This window comes from Diospyros lotus, chromosome 10, assembly GCF_014633365.1.
Source record: "Diospyros lotus cultivar Yz01 chromosome 10, ASM1463336v1, whole genome shotgun sequence".
Lineage (NCBI taxonomy): Eukaryota > Viridiplantae > Streptophyta > Magnoliopsida > Ericales > Ebenaceae > Diospyros > Diospyros lotus.
In genome coordinates this window covers 31,278,496-31,303,523 of record NC_068347.1, presented here as the reverse complement: position 1 = coordinate 31,303,523, position 25,028 = coordinate 31,278,496, and the positions used below count along the sequence as shown (strand labels likewise).

The 25,028-nt window shown below is 36.1% G+C and overlaps 1 protein-coding gene across 4 annotated transcripts in view; it reads right to left on the bottom strand.

Moving 5' to 3' along the window:
• Positions 1-717: 717 nt before the first annotated feature.
• The window catches only part of LOC127811679 (putative ion channel POLLUX-like 2), a 29,769-nt gene continuing 5,458 nt past the window's right edge, over positions 718-25,028 (bottom strand). For 3 of the 4 annotated variants that reach the window (XM_052351766.1, XM_052351768.1, XM_052351767.1), the window contains 20 exons: positions 23,830-23,901; positions 23,035-23,110; positions 22,818-22,916; positions 22,586-22,740; positions 22,391-22,495; positions 12,420-12,506; positions 11,617-11,701; positions 11,379-11,526; positions 10,172-10,248; positions 10,003-10,083; positions 6,719-6,901; positions 6,507-6,620; positions 5,379-5,471; positions 5,116-5,242; positions 4,978-5,054; positions 2,700-2,747; positions 2,524-2,593; positions 2,349-2,422; positions 1,108-1,218; positions 718-1,026 (listed from right to left, as the gene is read on the bottom strand). In XM_052351766.1, coding sequence (XP_052207726.1) covers positions 922-1,026; positions 1,108-1,218; positions 2,349-2,422; positions 2,524-2,593; positions 2,700-2,747; positions 4,978-5,054; positions 5,116-5,242; positions 5,379-5,471; positions 6,507-6,620; positions 6,719-6,901; positions 10,003-10,083; positions 10,172-10,248; positions 11,379-11,526; positions 11,617-11,701; positions 12,420-12,506; positions 22,391-22,495; positions 22,586-22,740; positions 22,818-22,916; positions 23,035-23,110; positions 23,830-23,901 — 1,987 coding nt within the window. In that variant the 3' untranslated portion in view covers positions 718-921. Of the gene's footprint in view, positions 1,027-1,107; positions 1,219-2,348; positions 2,423-2,523; positions 2,594-2,699; positions 2,748-4,977; positions 5,075-5,115; positions 5,243-5,378; positions 5,472-6,506; positions 6,621-6,718; positions 6,902-10,002; positions 10,084-10,171; positions 10,249-11,378; positions 11,527-11,616; positions 11,702-12,419; positions 12,507-22,390; positions 22,496-22,585; positions 22,741-22,817; positions 22,917-23,034; positions 23,111-23,829; positions 23,902-25,028 lie in introns of those variants that run through there. The other variant, XR_008025774.1, reaches the window with a different exon arrangement.

Here is a 25,028-nt window from a genome sequence, read left to right as displayed (position 1 = left end):
ATCATTTTAATGTCATTCTCGAAGTTTAAAAGTTTTATGCATGCCAACATCAATTTTCACTAAACCATATGAAGATGTTAGGTTTAATGGATAAGAAGGAACCTTCATTTCAATCTAAAACTCTCTTAACGCTTCGTTTGGATTTTTGGTGGGAGGGGATAAAAAAATTAATTCTTTTCCATTAGAAATAAAAGAGTTTCGTAATAAAAAGGGAAAGAAAAGAGTATATTCTATATTTTTTTTTTCTTACGCACGCTATGATAAGTGACAAAGAGCAAAAAGAGAAAATATTAATAAATATTTTTATTCCCAAAAAAAAGCATAAGGGAGAACTTACTTGGACTTTGGCACCTCCGCGTCTTTTGAAGGGTTGTTAAATTGTATTTTCTATCCTCTTGTATGTATGACTGAAGGATTTCTTTCTTATGACAAACTAAGATCAATCAAGTAAACCATTGGTGGCCAAGTATTGTATTACCGTAGAAACCATTTTTATATTTGGAATTGATATTTTAAGGGAAAATTGAAAAGTACAATAAACCTAAAATTATCGTATTTTTAATATTCAACAATGCTTTCGTATACTGTGTTTGACACTAGCAAAATATAATTACGTACTTTTTCAAGCAATTAAAAATACTTTTTTTCCTGAAATTATCAATTGCTTTTAAAACATTAAAGTGTTTTTAATTCTATAAAATTATAAACACTTTTACATAATAATAAAAAGTGCTTATTTAGATTCAGCACGAAGGAAGCCAACATTTTCTCACAAAGTGCACTGCAGTCTCCTATTATTATTTATTCTACACAAAATTCCTAAAGACCCAAGTGGTTAAGTTGGTTGATTCAGGGCATTAAGGATGTTCATGCACGAAGAAAGAACAGTAGCAATCAAGAATAAGATTGAATGGTACATGTTTAGTGAGACACGGGTTGTTCTCCTTCAAGCTCTGATATGACGATCAGCGAGTCTGTCGTCAGATCAAGGAAGAGAGGCTCTGACTTGGGTATTGGATTTATGACCTGCAAACAAAATAACGCATCAGAATGATCTCCTTAGTATTGCAAATTTGAACAGTATCTGAACAGAGAGAGGTATGTCACCTTCTTATTGTTCTTCACGTAACCAATTGCAACTTCTCGCCTCAAATGTGCTCTTTCTGATAGCTCAGCAAACGAAGGATTCTCCCCCTCTCTCATGTAGATGCGAATATCCTATAAAAGAACGAGCAAATCAAATTCAGCAATCAGCAATATTGAACAGATGGCTCAATTATCTGCATACTAGAACCACTGAAGGCCGCCTGATGAAGGACGACATATTTCCTAGTAGCATAGGATATAACTTGAAAACATATACGTCCCTTCAAAATTCCTTGGCCAAAAAAAAAAAAACAAAAAACGAAAACAAAGGCATGACTACACAAAAATTTCAAGAACTCTCATTTTGATAATCTTATAATGGAGCATGTTATGATTTATACACATAAAAAGCTACCAATTTTGAGGATCTCAGTATTATTTAATTTACTAACTTTAGCTTATGACTTATAACTGAAATCAGATATTGGATGAATTCAAGGAAAACAGAAACTGATAAAAGAAGTGGAAGGTAGCAACCTTGTCTTTAGGTGCCTATTTCCATGGTAATCTTTCACCTGCCCTGTGGTGGAAGGTCTTCCACATTGCAGTAGTAGTTTGATGCCAACATATACCGCTAAGAATTTATCCTAAATGGGAAAATATCCAGGGGAAAGGTAGCACCTTTGTGGTAGGGTTTTGCTTCAATTATGCTATTTAACTTTGATGTAGTTGATAGATCTCCTATATGTTTTAAAGTCTGGGTGGCAATATTTTGTTGCTAGGAGTATGAGTTGCAATCCAGGTAAAATTTGGGAAATTGTTGACAGAGCCCTCACTTCTCTCGTTTATTTTTTGGTTGTCAATGAAAATGTTGTAGGCATGATCACCAGTTAACCTTTTAAATGTGCTTCACCAGTGAAGCATCTTTTTTCTTCTGCTTTATCATCACAGAACTGCCTATTTCACGTGCAGGAAGAGTGACACAGAATGCTCTTCCAGCAGCTCAGAATCAAAGCAGTCTAGAAAAGCAGCTTCATTGGTACATACAAACAAACTTCCACAGTTCTGTTACAGCAATGACAGTATTGCATTCTATAATGCTGAACCTTGCTTGACCAATAGAATAAGAAGAGCCATGTTTGGTTTATGAAGATTCACCAATTCTCTTCTCTGACCTTACAGCTTACTGTGCCTAAGAACTTATCTCAACTCTTCAGATTAACATGAATAATCAACTGGAAAAAAAAGCGAGAGAAATTTACCTTCACATATATTTCGTCACCTTCTGCATTAAGAATGTCTTTCCACACCTCATTCAGTTCAATATTCTCAGCCACTGCCAAAAACAAACAGACATTTACCTCAAAGAATGAAAGGCCTAGAAAGAAAACTAGAATTATTTTATGATAATTGAAGAAGACTAGAATTATTCAAGACCTTGAGCAGTCACAAGGCTCATTACTTCCTCTGCTGCGATGTAAGTGAGGGATGGCTTGATTCTTGTTATCTGTAGGAATTTCAGTTGAGGAGCAAAAGTAAATCTAACTTGTTTACCATAAAAAAGAATGAATGCTTGCGTAGAAAATTAACCAGATTGCAAAAGGAATAATTACTTGTTTGCCCAATTTGGAGTCAACAATTTCTGCAACTAGATTTTGCACCTGCAAATGATTCATCATTATAGTTCTACACAGATTGAAATATTTTAAGGAGTCTTGACGCAGAGAGAAGTGATAGATGAAGAAGCGGATGCTGCTAGAATCTAAAGGCTGAGACATGAGCACATACACAACCATACAAACACATATGGTTCCTAAGCTTCTTCACTATAAGGATTTAAAAAGGATATTTCATTTTATGTTCTTCAGAATTAGATCTATCCTTATGTTTTGCAAAACCTTGAATAAACCCTGTATATACCCTTTGAAGATAACTAGATGCAATACATAGATGGCAAGGTAAGACCGATATGCTCCTTTTTGTTAGCTCACTACTCCAGACAAACTTTGGCAAGGAAGGCATGTACTAGAATCTACCAACCTAAACATGATTGGGTTTGTCTTTCCTACAAGGATCAAAATTTTTCTTTGGTGGATTGTCTCAGACAACTTGGAGACAGCAACATTTTATAGATATTTTAGAAACAGAAGGGAAATAGTGAAAAATTTGTAACATATCAAAACATCTGGAAATATGAAAGAAAGCCTTGAGTAAATTTTTTAATAATCCTATCAATCAAATAAATGATTGGCTCGCCTCTTTACATAAAGTGCAGAAGAGTACAATCTAGAGACAAACAAGGAATGGACCAAGTATATTAAATTCCCAATGCACACCAGATTTGATCAAGGGTGTTTCCAGTGCATGAGGTTCCCTGCCTTCCAAGGGTCAGAGGAGTGTATACATTGTTGGAGATTGAGATTAAGTAGAAGAAGTCGAGATAAGAAGCATTCGAATAGAAAGATATTGTATACTATTTATCTGTAAATTAGTAGCTTGGTTTGGTATTGTATTGTTTATCTCTAGGAGTAAAAGTCGTAGGTCATGAGCTGTATTTATATAGTATTCGACCAGTGCAAACATTAGAGTTTTGATTGATTATATTCTCTCTCAAATATACAGTTTGTTTATTTTTCTGTTCATACATTGCCTTAACCTTACTCTGCAAAGAAAGGTTGTTTCCACAACTCAACCATGTGATCTTCTAGTTACAAAGAAGCATCCTTCCATTGCTCCCAGGTCTCACCCTTGAATTTGATCAAGTAAAGCTTAAAAATTATAGTGTCAAGAATAATGATGATAACAAGAAACAATAGTTTACGGGACTCTAGGTGTCAAGTTGTGGCAAGGTAGCTTCATGGAAACCTATGGCGGAATGGATCCATTGAAAGGGTAAATGAGTATTAAAAGGTTTAATGGGTCATAAATTAAAGAAATAAATGGTTAGTTGGGAGGAGCTTTACCATTCATTAGAGACAACATAATGAAAGCAAGATTCTAGTATAGGTAAAGATGACAGGAAAAAGCGAGGAAAAAATAAACAATAAAAGAGAACGCTCGTGACAATGTGCATAGAGTAAGGTAACATAGAAAGAAAAAAATAATTGAGAGGCATATTTGATTTATCTTCTCCTCTCTTATCTATAATAATTTTAACATCAACAAAAATGATGGTTACGAATGGTCCTGATAATTGTTAAAAAAACTTACTGTTCTTGTATGTTCTTTAGTGCACATGCCTTTTTGTTCCTTGGTTGTCTTGACAATGAGTATTATATTCTCTTCCATGTTAGATTTCAGGATGCCTGAATTCCCTCTTATAGACTGACTAGATCTTGTCAGAGATAATAAACATGGATATGGACATGCAAAAAGTGATGGGATATCACCATGATATAAGAACCTTCCCATGAAACCACAAGGAGAAATTGCAAAGAGCAACGTACTTGCAAAATGAATGTAGTTGAGTAAATCAATAATCCCTATGCCATTTCTCATACAGTACTTTTCTAAGTAATAAAAATTATATTCTGACTTGTCCAATATTTTAGCCTTGTCACCAACCCATCTTGTCTTTTTTTGAGGCAAATAATGTTGATTTTTCTCCTAGTCATCACATCCAATATCCATAGGTTTTCCAGTCAAAGTTAAAATGTTCTACAATCCAATCTCAGCCTCTGATCCTGCACTAACTTCTTTATTTGCATTCATCTGTGAAAATGCAAGAAGCCTAGCAAATTTACACTACATTGGATTCCAATGCAGATTTTCCAGGAAAAGAAAAATAGAAAACCAGCTTCCAAACTCATGCTATTTACAATGAAAAAATATCCCTCAATTTGAAATCAACATCAACAACATGCAAGATAATGTTGTATAACTTAGGCTGACCTTGACTCCAAGTTCGTTGCAAATACTGTCAGCAAGAAGAAGGGAGTATGCAGAATGCTTGTCTGCCCTACACGGATCTGAAGAAAAAACAAAATTACTAATATGCAACTCCAAGAGAGTATAAATATTTTTCCATACCTCCAAGTAGCCACTCTCTATCTGATATTACAACAATGGACAATGGATTATCTTCGCCTTTCCTAAAAGACTTTTGAATATTAATTATGGTTTCTTTTAAGACATCATAATCCATGGGGTTCCCAATCTGCATACACACAAAAACAAGGAATTTGGAGAAGGTATGCCAAGCTTCTGTTGATAAAGGAAATATACATAAAAAAACAGAAAAGATGACAAAGAAGAAATAACAATAGTTCTAACCCATATTGAAGGAACAGTACCCTGTGGGAAACCCTGACATGCTTGAGCTTGCCTTGACCGGAAAAGTTGCCAGCCCTATTTCTCTTATCCATCGTCACATCTGACAGTATTTCCTACAAATACATGTACCTAAAGATATGAATTTCACAAGACAGAAAAAGAAAAAAAGAAGTAAAAAGAACGAAATCAATTATATTGCCAGCCTAGGACCTCAACAAAAATTGCCAAAATGCTATTACAAATATGACTTCAATCATAGGCAAATGCATCATGGTTTAAATGGTGGAAAGAAGAAAAAACAAAGCACTCAAGATGAATGGAAGAAACGTTAATGCACTTGAGGTAATTTGATGAGACTTTCTAATTTAATCACAAAGAATGAAAAATAAAAGACAAGGACCTTATTTGTCTGCAGAAACAGAGAATGTTAGAGACCAACCTTTAGCAAGAAACATCAAGTCAGGATAACGAATCAAATAATTGGCAAAGCAGAGAACATATTTGAACATGTAAAAGTCTTGTAAGACTCACAAATCACAACAGCCTGTATGAATCTAAATTTATAGCACACTCTAGACATTAAAGTGACTCGTGAGAATAAATCTGGTATGAACTGATTAAGAAGAGATGACTCATAACCTCTGGGCTACACTCCCAACGCTTAATCCAAGGTGAGTTGTATCAAGTTGTTACTTATTTGTTGGAGATCCTTACAAGTTTCCAAGGTCAGTCCACCAAACATGGCAGGTTGCGACCACACTAACACATGCCAGGATAAGGCAATGGGATGGCATACCCAGGGACGGATGGGACACCATAACAATAAGCTTTCTTTAAACAAAAAACTTTGTTGATAATCTTTTTTTCATGTAATAGTTCTCATAGCATACTTTTAAGTTTACCATGCAGATGGTGTATTTATTCTAGCTATAATCAATGGAGTGTTCATCCTACTTAGACAATGCCATTAAAAAACCCTACAGTAGTATATGATCAATGGAAAGCCTACCCATGATGCATGCCATTCTAGGTGCAAGTTGTAAAACATAACATTATACACTCTAATTCCTTGGAGACAATTTATTTTATATATGCATGCTAAACAAAATAACAGAAAACATGAAAATTCAGTAATCATTAGACCATACCACTATACTATCAGGACCAAGATAATTATCATATTCTTTAATCATTTCTGCAACATCTGGGCGCCACCCAAGCACTAGCACACATTCTTTTGGTCCTAGATTCCACTCTGATGCCTGCAAAACTCAATGAACAATATAATGAAAGCCAACGCTCCAAAAAAAAAAAAAAAAAACCTAATATTCATGCAATAGTGTATAGGGCAAGTGTATACCTTTGAACCTGATTTTGTAGGACGCTTCACTATATTTTGCTGTATCCTTTTCATCTTTAGGGCCTGATTAGGATTTGCACAGTTTTTCTCTAGAACTTCATCATCATTTTCCTTGTTTTCTTCTGTGAATGGGCGTGCAAGCTGCAGTTTTTTCTTCTCATGAAGATGTGCGATGAGCAACACCTATATGAGTAACAGCATCAGGAAGCAAGCAAAAAATTGACAAATATAACTAAAAAATTAGAGTGCAGGAAAATTTTTCTTTCCTTGCAAAATCCCAGCCATCCAAGGTGATCAAACTAGAGAAAGTGAAGTGTTTGGAGAACATCATGAGGACATAACATGATGGATTTTAGGTGGTAAAATACTACTGATACTAGAACAAGAAAACTTTTAAACAGAAATAATAATTACATAAACAAGAACATACTAACTGCCCAGAGGTAGTGTTGTTAACCATATTGCAGAAATAATGGTTCCTCCGGGGTAAAGTTCAAAATCTGAAAGCAGAACCTATCCCCTTCCAAAAGTCATTAGCACTAAGACAAACAGCCAAGGGAGTATTGATTCTATGTTCACTGGATATTTAATATTGGTGTGACCCAACTCAAAATTGATATCCTCATTTTCTTCCTGGAGAATACAGCAATAGCGGCTACTTTCAATCTAATTAAATATTAAAGAGAAACATAAGGCCCTAATTTATTACTTAAAATCCATTTGCAGATATATGAATGCTAAAGATTGGAGCCAATTCATTAGATTATTTAATTTTTTGAGTAAATAATTTTATGCAAAAGCAAGTGCTTCCACACCAAACCAATACATTTTGCCACAGCTTGGATATCGAAGATTTAATCTAGTTCGTCATCCAAAATATGCATATAATAGATCACTTCTATCCAAATTAGAGAGAAGTATATCAAAGAATTGATTGCCAAACAAAATACAAAAGAAATGAAAATAAAAAGAAAAACTTTATATTTAAGAATGATTTTACATCAATGTTGTGCTTGTTCAACCTCATTATGTAATTGGGAGGATGTGCAATGGACGTGAATTTATGCATCTTCAGCTGAATTTAATAGTCCTGTTGAACCAATAGAATTGTCAAAATGCTTTGCTCAGGCTTTTAAACATTTAACCTTCAGATTTTGAGGAACCTCATTTTTACAAACTTCAAGTCGGTGTTAAGGAATGTGGGTTTTTGTTTGGAGAATATATTTTATCCTTAAGTTTCAAATCTTCACTACTTAGTCTACATATTCAGAAAACACAAGATTAGGAAATCTGGGGACTAGACATGACCTGATGGATTTACATACATAGTTGAGTACAACTAATACTCCTTTATTGCCCCTTGTTTTCATCGCTCCCTCTTCTCTGTTATTTTTTTCTGCAGCTGCAACTATTATAGATCCATCTTCTGCACCTTCTCCTCCTTGTTAATTCATCTTCTCTCTCCACTTTCCTACTGGTTGGCAGGATTTCTTCTTCTCTAAAACCCCTTTTCCTTCTTGTTCTAAATCTTCTACTGCTTATTTCCTCTCCAGTATAAACTCTTCCTTGTACTTGGATATCCTTCTTGGTTCTAAATCTTCTTTTGTTGACCATTATTTTCTTCCTTCTTTGTTTCTCTGATGTTTTTCCATCTGCTACAGCTACTATTTCAGATCCTTCTTCTGCCTTTTCTCTTCTTCCCCTTTTAATCTCCTTCTACTTCTGCTTTTTCACATCTTTTCCTCCCTTGATTATGATGATATGGTTTGTCTTGGTTAGAAAATAAAAAAGGGGGAGAAAATTGCAAAAATAATAGAAAAAGAAAAAACAGTGAAGTAACTAGGAGGAGGGTATTTTCATACCATCAAATTGTAAATAAAGAAAAGTTAGACAAATTACCTCAAAACAAACTTGACAAATCTTGAACATTCATAAAATAAAGAAAATAAGAGAAACCCCCAATTTCAAACCGAGGAACAAATAATTCTTTGGACCTCATAAATTTAGGAAACTTAGGAAATTATTTCTTTTTTAAAATAAATGAAAGAAACAAAAACATGATAGAAAAAGTAAGGTAACATATATATACACAGATACATATCCTATCTAGTGGGATTCAGACTTCTGAAAGTTGTTGTAATGCAAAGAATAACAAGTTTAACTTAAAAATATATACACAGATATCATGCAAAACATATAACGTGATATTCACCAGAATTGAGTAAATGTACATGATCATAATATATTTTATTTAATAACACAAAATAAGAATCCTTTTATTAATGGACATATAATGATAGTCCATTAAGTTTTCTAAGAGAGAATCACTTCTTTTCTTCTTCTTTTTTATCTATCTTCCAAAAGAGAATTTGATATTAAGTGACACATATTAGTAGTCAAGGAAGGTCAATAAGTTCTTATTGTTGAGTTGTAGTGTAGAGAATTACTCGAGTAACACATCCTTACTCGAGTAACCTGGAAGAAAATAGCTGCTGCCACTTGAGTAACACCGAGACTTTACTCGAGTAACCTGGAGGAGTATAGCTGCCACTCGAATAACACTGAGACTTTACTCAAGTAACCCAGGAAAATAACTGTAGCTGTCATTTATGCTGCTTTCTTTCTTTCTCACAGTTAGCCTTTCTTTTACTTGGTTGTTATGATTTGTTATAGTTGTTACGGTTGGTTATAGATGTATAAATACTTCTAACAGTTCTTCTAAATAATATCAGAGAATTATCTTCTGATACATTTACTCTCTTCTCTGCAATTACTTGAATTCTATGGCAGTTTTTTAGTTCTTTACATATAGTAATGGATTTGAAATAACATTTCCCAACGAGTTAATTTAATCTACATATCTGGGATAAGAATGTAGTAGTTTGGGCTTCTAGACATCAAATGCTTGCAGCCAAATCCACAAATGTAAATGTATATCCAGATTTCTTTTCTTTTTCTTCCAAACTAATATTTAGTTTTTATAAATAACTCTTAACTGTTCCTTCTTTTCAATTTCTTGCATAACTTATTATATTTAACTTATGTTATATAACTAGAATTTTGGACCAAATACTCATGTTGGACTGTTCAACTAAGATAATTGCTTTTAATTTTTTTTTCAGTTTATTCTTTTGTGTACTTCCTGGCCTAAAATTCTATCCAATTGGATCAAACATCTAGTTTCGCAAACTTTGCAGTGCATAATCTCTCAAATAAATAAACTTACAATAATTTCTTTTGCATTAAAGGGCATAGACTTTTCAGTAACTGATAGCATCACATACTTTGTCAGTTTGCTGTAAAACTTCTTCATCATTTGGGTGGAAGTATATCTTCCCTCCCCGGAAAACACCACAGACAACTGCCTGAAAGGACATTTAAAATATAGAAAAAATTTAGAACCCGCAACTGTAGCAGATGCTAGCAGTAAGTAGATATCATAGACAGATTTACCTCTTGGAATCCAAGTCTTACTTGCCGATAGTTTAATCCTGCTAGGTGAGGAAAACTGCAAAGGTTAAATACATTTTCTGCAATGTAAAGCATGTACGTCAGTAATTAACTAGAATGTCATCAGGGTAAGAAATTGGAAGATCAAATATAAAAAGATGAAACTAAACAAAGGAGATACATAAAACCACCTGACCATGTCACCTCAAAAGGACTGAAATGACATAACTAAGACATGCACACAATTAAATGCATGAACAAGAATACAAAACATTCTTATTATGGGAAGAGGATGATGAATTAAGATGGCCAGTTATCAATCTCACTTATCTGAAAAAGAAAAACCAAATAAGATAAATGATGCAGCTCAGATATTATAACACAATATCAGAGATGAATTATTTCAAACGATTAGAGTTTTGTAATCATAAAGCAAATGTCATGGATTGTAATTTTGGTAAAACTTCAATAGAATATCAAAGTAGGCAAGTAAGGTATTACAAAAAGTTAAATCACAAGTAACAAGTAGCAAACTCACATGACCTCATAGACATAATCTTCCACAAATGGGCAACAATCAACAATATGTTGCATATCAATTAAAGGAAACAGTTAATATCCATCTATTCTATTATTTAAGCAAACAAAAGATTTGGTGTTACCACAGCAGAAGCCTTTTTTAATTTTTCCAAAAATGACCTTTATATCTTTTGCTTTAAAAAAGAGAAGAAAAAACACAACCACCAAATAGGCTATTTCCTGACTTGAACCTATGACCTCCAAGTCATAATAGAATAAGAGCAACCTTACCATTACACCAAGACTCATTATCAATTAAAATTTTCTTTGAAAAAAACAAAAATTGAACTGCAACCCTCAAGCGCTACCCCTTGAAGGTGAGTGCTCATTTGAAATCTTCTACTTTTTTACTTACATGTGCATAGCACATGCCACCCCTCTAATCTATATATTTTTTTAAAAAAAAAAAAATTACTTCTGAAAAATGGTTTCATCTATTTTTTCAGTATTTTCTAAGTATAGACTTTTACTTACTGTATAGCTACTCATATTTGTCAAACAGTTAAACAAAGCGAAAGTAGATAAATTATAATATTTGAGATTTTTCTTTTTCTTTTTCTTTTTCACGGGGAAGCAATTTAAGAAAAGAAAGCAAGGGAAAATTTTGATAAGTGTTTGAAAGCATTAGTACTTCGATAGTTAAGCAAGTGCCTATAGATCTTTATAAGGCCTTTTTGCCGAGAGCATTGTACAAATAATTTTGACGCAACATTTTCGACAGGCTCCACTTTCACTCCAGAGATTGACTTTAAGAGCTGGCATGTATTAGAGTTTGAAACCTGCATGAATTAAGAGACAAACTCAAATGCAACAATTACACAATTCTATGTATGTCATGTCAGTCAAAAAGCTCCCATTAGAAGAGATACCTCAACAATGGTGGGAACAGAATCCATTTTTGGAAGAGGCTGTAGGGCAAGCACTGAAAGAAATGCATTTGTATCGACATCATATCTGATAAAGTGAGAATCCAAAATCAAAAGACTGTCACAAAATATAATTTAGAACTTTAACTTGCAGTACTTGTCCAGATAAACATGCAGGGATCAATTAGGTTAGAAACACAAAATTCTGTGCACAGAAATGGTAGCATTGGAAAAGCCTCAAATAGGGATGTTTGAAAAGAGCATAGAGATGAGATAGTGAGATAACAGTTCAAGAGCCTGTTTATTTACAATCCATATGGTTTTCCTTATTTTGTTTTTCTTGCTTTCGGAACCAAATCCAGTGAAACTTGGCAAACAGAATATTTTTTTTGTATTTTCATTTTTTTTTTTTTTTTTTTTTTTTTTGCAAGAGAAAGACTTTGGGAATCAGTAAAACATAGGGGATTAGTTGGTTATCATTCCAAAAACTTCTTTATTTTTGAGCTAGATAAACTCAAGAGAATATATCTGTGAACTAGTTCCATAAACTATTTTCTTCCAAGAATTTATTTCTAAATATCTCAATTTTAAGAACCAACACCAGTTCCAAAAATCATTATCACATTAAATTAAAATTACAAGAAAACAAAAAAAAATCATTTCAGGTATCTTGTAAACAAAACATGTGGAATGCAAGTTTAGTAAAAATATAAATGTGGATTACGTTGTGGTAAAAGTAGAAGATCAAGCCATACCAAGAAAAAATCAATTCACATATGTTGTTGTTGTTGTATCAGAGTACTTACCGATCTCCCTTAGTTGGCAAAATAATAACAGCACGTGCCTTACTAGCTGCGGCCCTTTCAAATGATTTGGTTAAGCTCAAACTGCAACTGTATGGTCAAAAAACTCAAACATGTAAGACACCAAGCAAGCCTAAATAGATATTATCAAATGCAGTAATATTATGATTCAGCTTTGATGTCCTACAAACTTCATATTTTTCCATGTTAATTTAACCGTGTTTCATCTGTAGACCATACAAATATCAGAAATCCTCATTTACACGGAATAATGATAAAAAGGAAGAAGAAGAAAGAAAGAAAAAGGCATACAATAATGGTGAATAAAAGAACGGACATGGGATAATATCAGTGAGCTTTTTATGCCTTGTTCTCTCTTTTGTTTTCCAAATAATTTTTTGAAGGTTTATGTGGGAAGAAGTTTCCTTTGCACAATAAAATACAAGAAACAAGAAGCTAGATTCCGATAGTAGTAGACTTTGGGTGGGGGAGGGGGGGGGGGGTGTAGGAGCAACAAGGGAAGTATTTAAAGAAAAGTTACTTATAGGAAAAAAAAAAAACAGATAAAAATTAACATTGACTATTTTCAGCCATTCATCTATCACCTTGTTCCTCCTACTTTCCCAAGTTCTCTAAATTTATCTTCTTCTTCTTTTTTCTCAAAAAAGAGGTCGTCCTAGATTCTCTAGATTTATTCTCTTTTTAAATCTATCAATAACACCACACTAGCCTTAATTCCACTAGGTGGGGTTGCATAGATTCAGCATTGTGTGGATCTTACTCGATTGGACTCGTTCACTGGTTGCTTGCCTAATTTCTCCAATGGTCATAGACATCTTCCCAATCAGACTACAGCTAGATAGTTAATTTTTTATTTGTCTTTTATATAATGATAGTTCATAATGTTAAATTTGGATATTGTAATTTGACCTTGAGGTTTGTGTGCCTCTAGTGGGCCTATGGTCAACAGTCTACATACATAAAGAATGGAAGAATGAATCCCTTCAACCAGAACCTTCTGTCATGGAACTAAACCCAAAACTGAATAGGCTTATTTCTATTCCTATTTTCATTAGAATAGGATTATTTCTGCTCCTATTTTTTTATTAAAAGATCTGTTTTCCTATTTTTAGTCAGTTTCTCATTACTATTAGGAGTTTTTGTTTTCCTATTGGATTAGAAGACTTCAATTAGTTGCTATTTGTTTCCTAGTAGGAGTCTTTTAGGGTTTGATTATAAATATTCTCTTGTAGTTGATCAGAAGGCAATAAGAAATTTTTTTCCAGCATACTCCGTGTGTAAGAGATTGAAGGGTTCTCTCCAATAAGCCCTAGCTTTCAACATAGGCAGACAGGAAAGGTCTTTGAAGGGGTTAGCTTTGATCTAGCTAATCACCCATGGACTTGATCAATTAACAAATTGGTACCAGAGCCAGACATGGGCAACAACAGTTTCTGACAGGCTTTTGATGAATTCATGAAGAAGTATGGCAAGAATGTGTGAAAGCAAGAAGAATATCGGGCGATTGAGACAGCAGAACGAGAGTGAATGTCAGCTCAGATACAAACCCTTATGCTTGGCATGGACGCCATTAAGGGGCATTCTACAGCGTTGGGAGTGGGGGAGGATAGTGTGCATCGGCCAAGACAGCAACAGAAAGAACTCGCTAAGGGTGTTGGCATAAGAGGAGGATTTGTGCGACACTACACTAAGCTGGATTTCCCTTGTTACAACGGTGAGACAGATCCATTACCTTGGATAAATCCGAGTGAGCACTTCTTCCAGCACCAGCAGACTGCAGAGAAGGAAAAGGTGGGCCTAGCAGCCAAAACCTGGAAGGATTTGGTCTCTGAATTTTGAAGAGGATGCTTCGCCATTGACTTGGGTTGAATTCAAGGGAACTGCCACGACAGATTCAGTCCCCCCGTTCAAGGAAGCAGATTTTGGGAGCTATCAAAACTGAAACAAAAAGGATCGGTGGCAGACTATTAACAGAGATTTGAGCAATTGTTGGTAAGGTCAGAGAAGATGATCAAATCACAAGAGGTTGAGATGTATGTCAGTGGATTGCAAGGATCAATACGAATTGATGTAGAAGTATAACAGCCTCAGAGTCTGGCAATGGCTATGCATTTGGCCAGAATTTATGAACAAAAGAATTTTGAGTCTAAACAAGCTATGGGGCATCCCCCAGAATTTATGAACAAAAGAATTTTGAGTCTAAACAAGCTATGGGGCAACCTAGTAACTAGTTGGCGGCACCAAGATCAAATACCCCTCCCAGGCCAAGGTTGATGCGTGTGGAGATGGCAGAGCATCGCACCAAGGGCCTGTGCTCTAATTGCGAGTTATTCGCACTGAACCACTGTTACAAGTGGCTGTTTTGCACTGATCTGGTTGTGGACAAGGAAACCAACCAGGAGAAGGAAGGGAGGAAGGGGAATTTTTACTGGAGCTCGCCATATCATTACATCCATTTACAGGTGTGACAACTCCTCGAACCATGCAGGTCAAGGCTAAGGTAACAGGGATTCCAGTATAATTCTGATAGATTCGAGAAGCACTCGTAGTTTTGTGAGTCCCACATTAGCAGCACAATTGACTGAGTTTCTAGAGGGCAAATAGGGATTTTCAGTCATGGTGGCTAATGGAGAGCAAGTGAGAAGCACCGGGTTGTGCAAACGAGTTGAGTTTACAGCGGGAAAGCGGAAATTCATGGCTGACTTGTTTGTTCTCCGGTTAGAAGGGTTTGATGTGCTCCTAGGAGTGGATTGGCTGAGCATGCTGGGAAAAATTGAATGAGATTCATGACCATGACAATGGTGCATCGACAAGGTGACCAGGTAGTGAGGTTGCAAAGATAGGTTGCTTTAGAATTGGATGGGGCAGCTTGTAGGGCTACAGTCCGCCCTAGGATGGATGGTAATGAGGTTTGTTGTAACATTTGTATTAGATTAGATAAAATGTAAATCATGTACTTTGTATTGCTGCATATTCTATTTCCTGTTTTAGCGTTAGAATTAATTGTTCTTCTAGAAGGTTTGTTTCTAGAAGAAGGCAGCCGGCCTTATGAATTAGTTATTCTGTTAGGCGGTTAGTTAGTTTTATATCTTGTGCTCCGCCACCCCTATATCCTATAAATAGGGGTCGTGGATAGGTTTGTAAGGGAGAGAGTCTTAGTGTGCCAGAAATCGTGAAGGATTGTTTCCGGTTTATTGTCTTGATTTGGGATTGAGTGCGAGAGGTTGGGAGTGGCTGGTTCTTAGCTTGTGTTCCCTATTTTCCCTATAGCTTTCAGTGTATATGGGTGGGAGGGATTAAGTTCTCGTTGTAATCATCCTTGGGTGTTTAAGATAGTGGATTTCAGTGGCTCCTAAGCAGTCTGGATGTAGGTCTTGGATTTCAAGACCGAACCAGGATAAATCTTGTTGTTTTCTGTGGTTGTGTTGTTTCCTTTATGTTTTTCTGTTATCAGTGTATTCTTGGGTTAAATAGGGAGCTGGTTGAGTTGAGAGAGTAGACTAGAAAGCTGTGAGATACTCTAACAACTTGGTATCAGAGCCAAGAAGTGTTCTTCGGCAATCAAGATTCTCAAGAAACTCAAGGAATCTCGCTTCCTTCAAGAATCTGATATAGCGCCATCTACCTCCAGATTTGACATCGAAAAATTCGATGGGTCAAATGATTTCAGTTTATGGAGGATAAAAATGGAGGCGCTTCTCTGCAGTCAAGGACTCGAAGGAGCCCTGGAGCAAGAAGCTAAAGCAATAGACGCAGCCACTGGGAAAGAAGTACCAGTGCTGACTGAGGAACAAGAAACGGCCAAGAAGGAGATCAATAAAAAGGCTTACAGCATCCTGATTCTAAGCCTAGGCGATAAAGTCCTTCGGGAAGTTTCTAAGTGGAAGTCAGCCGCAGAAATTTGGAAGAAGCTGGAAGACCTCTACCTCCAAAGATCGTTGTCCAGTCGCCTCTTCTTAAAGGCCAGGTTTTTTAATTTCAAAATGCAAGAATCCCAGAAATTGCATGACCATATAGATGACTTTAATAAACTAAGCCTAGATTTAGAAAATATAGGAGTTAAGTATGAAGAGGAAGACAAGGCCCTAGTTCTGCTATATTCTCTACCTAAGTCCTACGAAAATTTTGTAGACATCCTTCAACATGGTAGAGATAAGCTCTCATTAGAAGATGTCATAGGTGCCTTAAATTCAAAAGAACTTAGGTTCAAAATGAATGAGAAAACCTCTTCAGGGGATGCTCTATCAGTAAGGTCCAGAAGCTCTAAAAAGGAAAACAAGAAGAGGGGAAAATCTAGGTCTAAGTCTAGAAATGGGAAAGGCCCGATAAAATGTTACTATTGCCAACAAGAAGGACATATAAAACGGCTATGCCCAAAGAGAAAGAAAGACTTAGCAGATAAAGAAAAATCAGGAGATGGTGGAGCCAACTGTTGTGACTCTGGTTATGACAGTTCTGAAGCTCTAATAGTTAGTGAACATTCAGACAGCCTAGAGTGGGTTCTTGACTCTGGTTGCTCTTTCCACATGACCCCTAGAAAGCTGTGGTTGCAAAACTTCAGAGAAATTAATGGTGGAAAGGTCTTGCTCGGCAATGACCATGAATGTAAGGTTCAAGGGGTAGGAGACATTAGATTAAAACTTCATGATGGCTCCATAAAAACCCTCACTTCAGTGAGGTATGTCCCTGATTTAAAGAGAAACTTGGTTTCCCTTGGAGAGCTAGATAGAAATGGTTATAAGTTTAAAGGTGATGGTGGATTGTTTCAGATTTCAAAGGGATCATTAATTTGTATGAAGGCAGTTTTAAATAATGGAATTTATCTATTGCAGTCCACCACTCTAGGTGGCGAAGTTTCAGCAGCCAGCAATCATTCTAGATCTAAAGCAAGTTTGTGGCATCTAAGAATGTCACACATAAGTGAGCAAGGGCTCAAGGAACTTGCTAGCCAAGGTATTTTAGATATTGGGCAGTCACTAGAATTATCTAAGTGTGAATCCTGCATTCTAGGTAAGTCAGCCAAAATGAAATTCAGCAAAACTGCTATCCATTCTTCAAAAGCACCCCTAGATTACATACATTCTGATTTATGGGGTCCAGCCCAAATAGAATCCCATGGAGGTTCTAAATATTTCCTATCCCTAACAGATGATTTTTCTAGAATGTTGCGGGTATATGTTCTAAAATCAAAAGACAACACTTTTGATATATTTAAATCATGGAAGAATATGGTAGAAAACCAAAAGGGCAGGTCAGTTAAGGTTATTAGGACCAATAATGGGTTGGAATTTTGTAATAAAGAGTTTGATCAAATGTGTAAAGAAGGTGGTATAATTAAGCATCTTACAGCTCCCGGAAATCCCAAGCAATATGGGGTTGCCAAGAGAATGAATAGGACCCTTTTGGAAAGGGTAAGGTGTATGCTGTTTATGCCCAATTACCCAAGTCTTTCTGGGGAGAAGCAATAGCTGCTGCTGCCCATGTTCTTAATAGAACACCCTCAAAAGCTATCAGCCTTCAAACTCTTTATGAAAAATGGACCGGCCATAAACCTAGCTTAGCCCATCTTAGAGTATTCGGTTGTCTAGCATATGCTCATGTAAAACAAGGTAAGCTAGAACCTAGGGCTAAGAAATGCATCTTTATTGGTTACCCATCAGGTGTTAAAGGTTACAAACTATGGAACTTAGAATTAGATGGACCTAGAACCATAGTTACAAGAGATGTAATCTTTGATGAAGATTCTACCATAAAATTAGGAAGTAATGAGCCTCAACAAAATCAGAAAGAACCTGATAAATCTGTTCAGGTGGAGATCCCAAGTGAAATCCCAAATCTGTCCCAAGAAACCATAGATTATGAGCAGTTTGATCATGAACCTTTAGATAATCAAGACCAAGACCAAGGATCCTCTCAAGTAGAAGAAGAAGGTGACAATGAAGCAGACTCAAGCCTTAGAGAACCTACAAATCCGGATAGATACAATGTGGCTCGAGATAGGCAGCCTAGATCCCGTAGACCTCCCCAGAGGTATGGCTTCTCAGACCTGGTTGCTTATGCCTTTAATAGTGCAGCTGAATCCATAGGAGAAGAGTCCCTTACCTATGAAGAGGCAATGGCCTCTAAAGATGCAGGAAAATGGCAGGAAGCCATGAGATCTGAAATTGCATCTCTAGATAAGAACCACACCTGGGAATTGGTTGAAAAACCAAAAGGGCAACGTGTGGTAGGCTACAAATGGCTGTATAAAATTAAAGAGGGAGCAGGAGATCAATCCAAGCCCAGATTTAAGGCTAGACTAGTGGCAAGGGGATTCACTCAAGTTCAAGGAGTTGATTTTAATGAAGTGTTCTCCCCAGTTGTGAGGCACACTTCTATAAGAATTTTCCTAGCCATCACAGCTCAAATGAATTTATATCTTGAGCAGATGGATGTCACCACAGCCTTTCTCCATGGGGATTTAGAAGAAAGGATCTTTATGAGTCAACCGAGAGGTTTTGAAGCTAAGGGAGAGGTGGAGAAAGTATGCTTGCTTAAAAAGTCCTTATATGGACTTAAGCAGTCCCCTAGGCAATGGTACCGAAAATTTGATTCGGTTATGTTAAGCCAAGGGTATTTTAGGAGTTCATTTGATTGTTGTATCTACTTCAAACATATCTCTTCTAGTATTTCCATATACTTACTACTCTATGTAGATGACATGCTCATAGCAAGTCAATCTTCTCAAGAAATCCAGCTTCTCAAAGGAAAATTGAGGGTTGAATTTGAAATGAAAGAGCTAGGGGAAGCTAGGAAAATCCTAGGAATGGAAATTTTAAGAGATAAGTTCCATAGGAAGATATATCTTTCTCAGAAATCCTACTTAAAAAAGCTTCTAGTTAGATTTGGTATGGCTGAAGTCAAGGCAGTCAGCCTACCTTTTGCTGCCCATTTTAAATTATCCTTTGATCAGTCTCCTAATCTTGAGGAAGAGAAAAGGGAAATGGATCATATTCCATATGCTAGTGCTGTAGGCAGCATCATGTATAACATGGTATGAACTCGCCCTGATTTAGCTCATGGAATGAGTGTCATTAGCAGATTTATGGCAAATCCAGGGAAATCTCACTGGATGGCAGTGAAATGGATGTTTAGATATATTAAAGGGTCTATAAGAAATGCTTTAACCTATGGTGGAGCTAAATTAGGAGATAAAGCCAGCATCTTAGGGTTCTCGGATGCCGACTACGCTGCAGACCTTGACAAAAGGAGATCAACAACAGGCTATGTATTTCAGCTGTGGAATTCTACAATTAGTTGGAAGTCAAGCTTGCAGCATGTGGTAGCCCTATCCACCACAGAGGCTGAATACATAGCTGTAGCTGATGCTATAAAAGAAGCTATGTGGCTTAAGGGTCTAGTTAGTGAGCTCTTAGGTGTAGATGTCAAAACAACTTTGATGTGTGATAGTCAAAGTGCCATACATTTATCCAAAACCAAGCCCATCATGAAAGAACTAAGCATATAGATGTAAGACATCATTTCATAAGACAAATTGTTAAAGATAAAACTGTTTTTCTAACCAAGATTGCAGGAGAAGACAATGCAGCAGATATGCTTACAAAACTAGTCCCTTCAGCAAAGCTTAAACACTGCATGAAGATCCTTCAAATAAATCCAGGAGGGCAATATTGATTCTAAGCAGTGAAGGTCATTTCAAGGTTGAAGATGAAGTCTAATCGAAGTGAAAATGGGTGGAGAATTTGTTGTAACATTTGTATTAGATTAGATAAAATGTAAATCATGTACTTTGTATTGCTGCATATTATTTCCTGTTTTAGCGTTAGAATTAATTGTTCTTCTAGAAGTTTTGTTTCTAGAAGAAGGCAGCCGGCCTTATGAATTAGTTATTCTGTTAGGCGGTTAGTTAGTTTTATATCTTGTGCTCCGCCACCCCTATATCCTATAAATAGGGGTCGTGGATAGGTTTGTAAGGGAGAGAGTCTTAGTGTGCCAAAAATCGTGAAGGATTGTTTCCGATTTACTGTCTTGATTTGGGATTGAGTGCGAGAGGTTGGGAGTGGCTGGTTCTTAGCTTGTGTTCCCTATTTTCCCTATAGCTTTCAGTGTATATGGGCGAGAGGGATTAAGTTCTTGTTGTAATCATCCTTGGGTGTTCAAGATAGTGGATTTCAGTGGCTCCTAAACAGTCTGGATGTAGGTCTTGGATTTCAAGACCGAACCAGGATAAATCTTGTTGTTTTCTGTGGTTGTGTTGTTTCCTTTATGTTTTTCTGTTATCAGTGTATTCTTGGGTTAAATAGGGAGCTGGTTGAGTTGAGAGAATAGACTAGAAAGCTGTGAGATACTCTAACAAGGTTGAAAGGTTATGCGTGGAGTTTGCCGACCTTTTTGCTGAACCTCAAGGGTTACCACCACCTTGGAACCATGATAACAGAATTAACTTGCTGCCTAGAACAAAGCCAGTAGTTGTGTGACCATACCGGTACCCGTATGTGTAGAAGTACGAAATTGAGCGGCAATGTGAGATCATGAAAAATAAGCAGATCAAAGCTGTCGAGATTTACAGTTTGTCAAAGGGGATTAGGTGTTACTGAAGTTGCAACCTTCCGGACAGACTTCAATAACTTCTCGTTCAATAAGAAGTTGTCCACAAGTTTCTATGGACCTTTTCAGGTGCTTCACCACATTGGCAGCATCGTTTACAAGCTATCCTTGCCGGAGGACAGCAAGGTGCACCTTGTGTTTCATGTTTCGCGTCTGAAGCGCTTTTGTGGAGGATTACCTGCAGTGCCACCAGCACTTCCACCATGTAGGGTAACACCTCACGTTTGCCCACAAGCTGTGTTGGATTCACAAATCCAGAATGGTACCAAGGAGTTCCTCATTCACTGGATTGATTTGTCCCCGGCTGAAGCTTCTTGGGTACAGGAGTAGGTTCTTAAGGCTAATTTTCCTTCATTTGAGCTTGTGGACAAGCACGTTTCCAAAGCAGCGGGAGATGTTACGGGCAACACAAAATTAGAGGCATAGAACTAAACTCAAAACTGAATAGGCTTATTTCTGTTCCTATTTTGATTAGAATAGGATTATTTCTGTTTTTATTTTTTGATTAGGAGATTTGTTTTCCTATTTTTAGTCAGTTTCTCATTACTATTAGGAGTCTTTGTTTTCCTGTTGGATTAGGAGACTTCAATTAGTTGCTATTTGTTTCCTAGTAGAAGTCTTTTACGGTTTGATTATAAATATTCTCTTGTAGTTGATTAGAAGGCAATAAGAATAATTTTTCCAGCATACTCTGCGTGCAAGAGATTGAAGGGTTCTCTCTAATGAGCCCTAGCTCTCAACATAGGTAGATAGGGAAGGAGGTCTTTTAAGGGGTTGATCTAGCTAATCACTCATGGACTCAATCTGTTAACACCTTCACTGTGCTTGACTTTTATTTTTCAAATCTGAACTGTATCCTAGTGCCAAAGTTTTAGGTCACATGCTGGAATGATCAAAGATGCCAGCTAAGTCTCAACGTATATAATGTACTGCTATGCTAAAGACATTTACAAGAAGAGCAGCCCTATTCTTGTCAGATAAATGGCATTGTGTGGAAGTTCTTAACAGATATCCTAAACAGTGCACATGCTAATTAGGCAGCATGCAACCTAGAAAAGCAAACTGCTAAGAAGAAATCTCTAGCATAGTCACAAAAAACACCATTATCTCCCCTGCGAAGGTATCTATTTGTTTGCGAGAATGGTGTTGCAAATTTTGAAATATGAATGCCCCTCAATTTGCAATTTTTGCAACCTAGTAAACAGCTAAGAAGAAATTTCTAGCATGGTCATAGAAGAATAGCATTATGTCCCCTGCAAGCAATTTGTTCGGTGTTCACAAGAAAATTGTTGCAAATTTGGCAACACAATGGCCCTCATTATTGGTCAACAAAAATATTCAGATACCTTTTTGTCAGGATATCAATATGATTAAGATCTTTGCTAATATTGTCAGCTACCTTATCCATCTGCTTCCTAGGAAGATCAGACAAAAGAAGAATTCTCTGCTTCCTGCCAACATATACGAGCTAGGAATTACTGAAGCTAGTATCTTACGGAGAGAGTTTCCAATTTATATTGAACAGAGAAAGAAGCAATTACCTAGCTGTAGCAGTACCTAAGCGGACAGCAAACTCATGATACTTATTTAACTGCTTTAGTATGAAAGTCAGATGACTATTTACTCCACATATAATGATATGATCAGTCTCCAGAACTTGCATTTGTGCTCCTTCTCTGAGTTTTTGCATATTATTCTGTCCCAAAAGAAGTCAGGAGATTCTGTAGAGATGTACATATATGTAAGTGACGTGATAACTTTCCAAGAGCTTACCCTGAACTGTTCTGTCATTGTGCTCAATAGACGTGAGTAGAATAGTATCCCCCATATAGCAAGAACAAACCCAAGAACACGTTCAATCCGTGTTCGTTGCTGTAGTTCAATACAGTTTTCTTTAGTCATTTTAGCTCCAAGGAATGATTGCTGTAGCTCTAAGAACAATGATAATTCAAACAAATGACAATGTTAAATTCACAAAACAGCATCCTACTTTCAAGTGAGTTGAAGACGAGCATAGGCATGCCCAAGCCTCCCATAAACAGTCCTCCAGAGGTTGCGTACTACCCCTGTGTTATTTCAGCGTGAGTATTGTTGAAAAGGTTAACATTAGCATCAAAATACAGCAACAGGCATTCAAGATAGTGACCCCACAATTTGATTGTAGCAATTAAATATTTAATTCGGAGAAGCAGCCTGAATTATCAACCCATTTCTTCATGCAGCAGAGTGTTCTAGTAAATACTTATTAGTTTTGTGATGGTCCCTTAACTTAAAGTAAATCAGACCTAACTAAACTCCATTGAAATGATCCTCTTAAATTTATAATCACCAACCTAGTCAAAGGCCAATTACAAAGGAAAACAACAATAAATAGAAATTAAAATTTTGGCACATAAAGGAGAAAATTATAAACCCCTTTTAAGATTTAAAAAAATTACTATAGAACACATTAGGGATAAAAATCTGGAAAAAATCCAATTGCGTCTGTTTAATAAGGCATGCATAATAAAAGAAGAGGGGCCTAGTTGCTTCATGATGAGTTTGTCTCATAGGGTGTATTTCATCTTCAAAACTTATGAATAAAAAATATCTTGGGTAAATCAGGCAAGCCAGTAGAAATCCATCACATCCCAAAATGCTAGATATCAAAACTCCTTGTGTATTTTCTGCCATTGACATCAAAGTTGAAAGTTTACTTTTTCTATCATTCAAAATCTTCACAAATTCCAGAAGAAGAGTCCACTGGCATCAAATTATTCTCTAAAATATCAATATCGATGATCACCTGAACTTGAAGAAGAGAAAACCACCAATGAGAACAAAGGAGAAGCATAAAGCAAGAAGCACAATGAAAAACCTGCAAAGCATCCAGAATAAAAATTCAGCCTATTAACTAGGACCTGGCAATTGAAACTCAATGCAAGATTATTAAGTGGAAACATAATAGTTTTTTCAGGACATGCATAAAATGGCAAACTGACTCCATAGCTATATTCTCACATGGGAAATGACTGCCAAAAGTGATTTAATCTTCTCTTTGGTAGGCAACAGCTATCTTAGTCAACCATTACCTCTTTAAGTGTACACAAATCTAGAAAAGCTAGCTTAAATGTACACGAATCTCACTTTGACACTTTCCTGTGTCATTTTTATCTGCCTTTTCCAATATTCATGGTGGTTGACTATCCTCGAGGACAACTAGAGATTTTGTCCTTCTCCATGAAAGAAGGCCTTAGGCCCTATATATTTGAATTAAAAAATGCACACAAAAGCAAAGCAACAAGGAAATGAGAAAACTACATGCCAGTCAATACACTGAGATTATTAGCTTATTGTTATCTTTCCCTGCACATCATGGAATCAAAGAGAAGCACACTATTCTCCATCAACCTTATGTTCTTCTTCAGGAATAGGTGATGTGGGGTATCAGGAAATTAAAATCAATACATGGATTATCTGTGCATTCAAACATTACAATTTGGCCAAATATTGTTCCTAAAACTTTTATATTTATTTGGTCTTCTCATCATTGGAAGGCAATTTGTAGCTTACATTGCCAGAAATTTTAATGCCCTAGTGACTTGCATTTTTTATTGGTAAGTATCCTACAGAATGTGGATTGGTAAGCAAGTTCCAAAACACAACACACTTTCAATTACAAACACCAAATTCTGTATATATTTTTTATTCATATCCTTGAGGTTTTTGGCTGAAAAATAGTCGAATACGATGAACTGCCTTCCTGGAAATGTAAAAAAAAAATAATAATAATAACAACCATATCTAAATAAATTAATAAATTGTATTTTTTTTATCAGATGTTTAATTTGTAAAAGACTGTGCTTTAACCCTTATTGTAAGCATTTAGAACATATGGTCTACAATGTACCCGTTCCTTTTCCATGCACCGGAACAATCCAATAGATGCAACATAGCTTGTGACTGAAAAATCAATAAAATGGTAAAAACATTAAGCATGTTTTA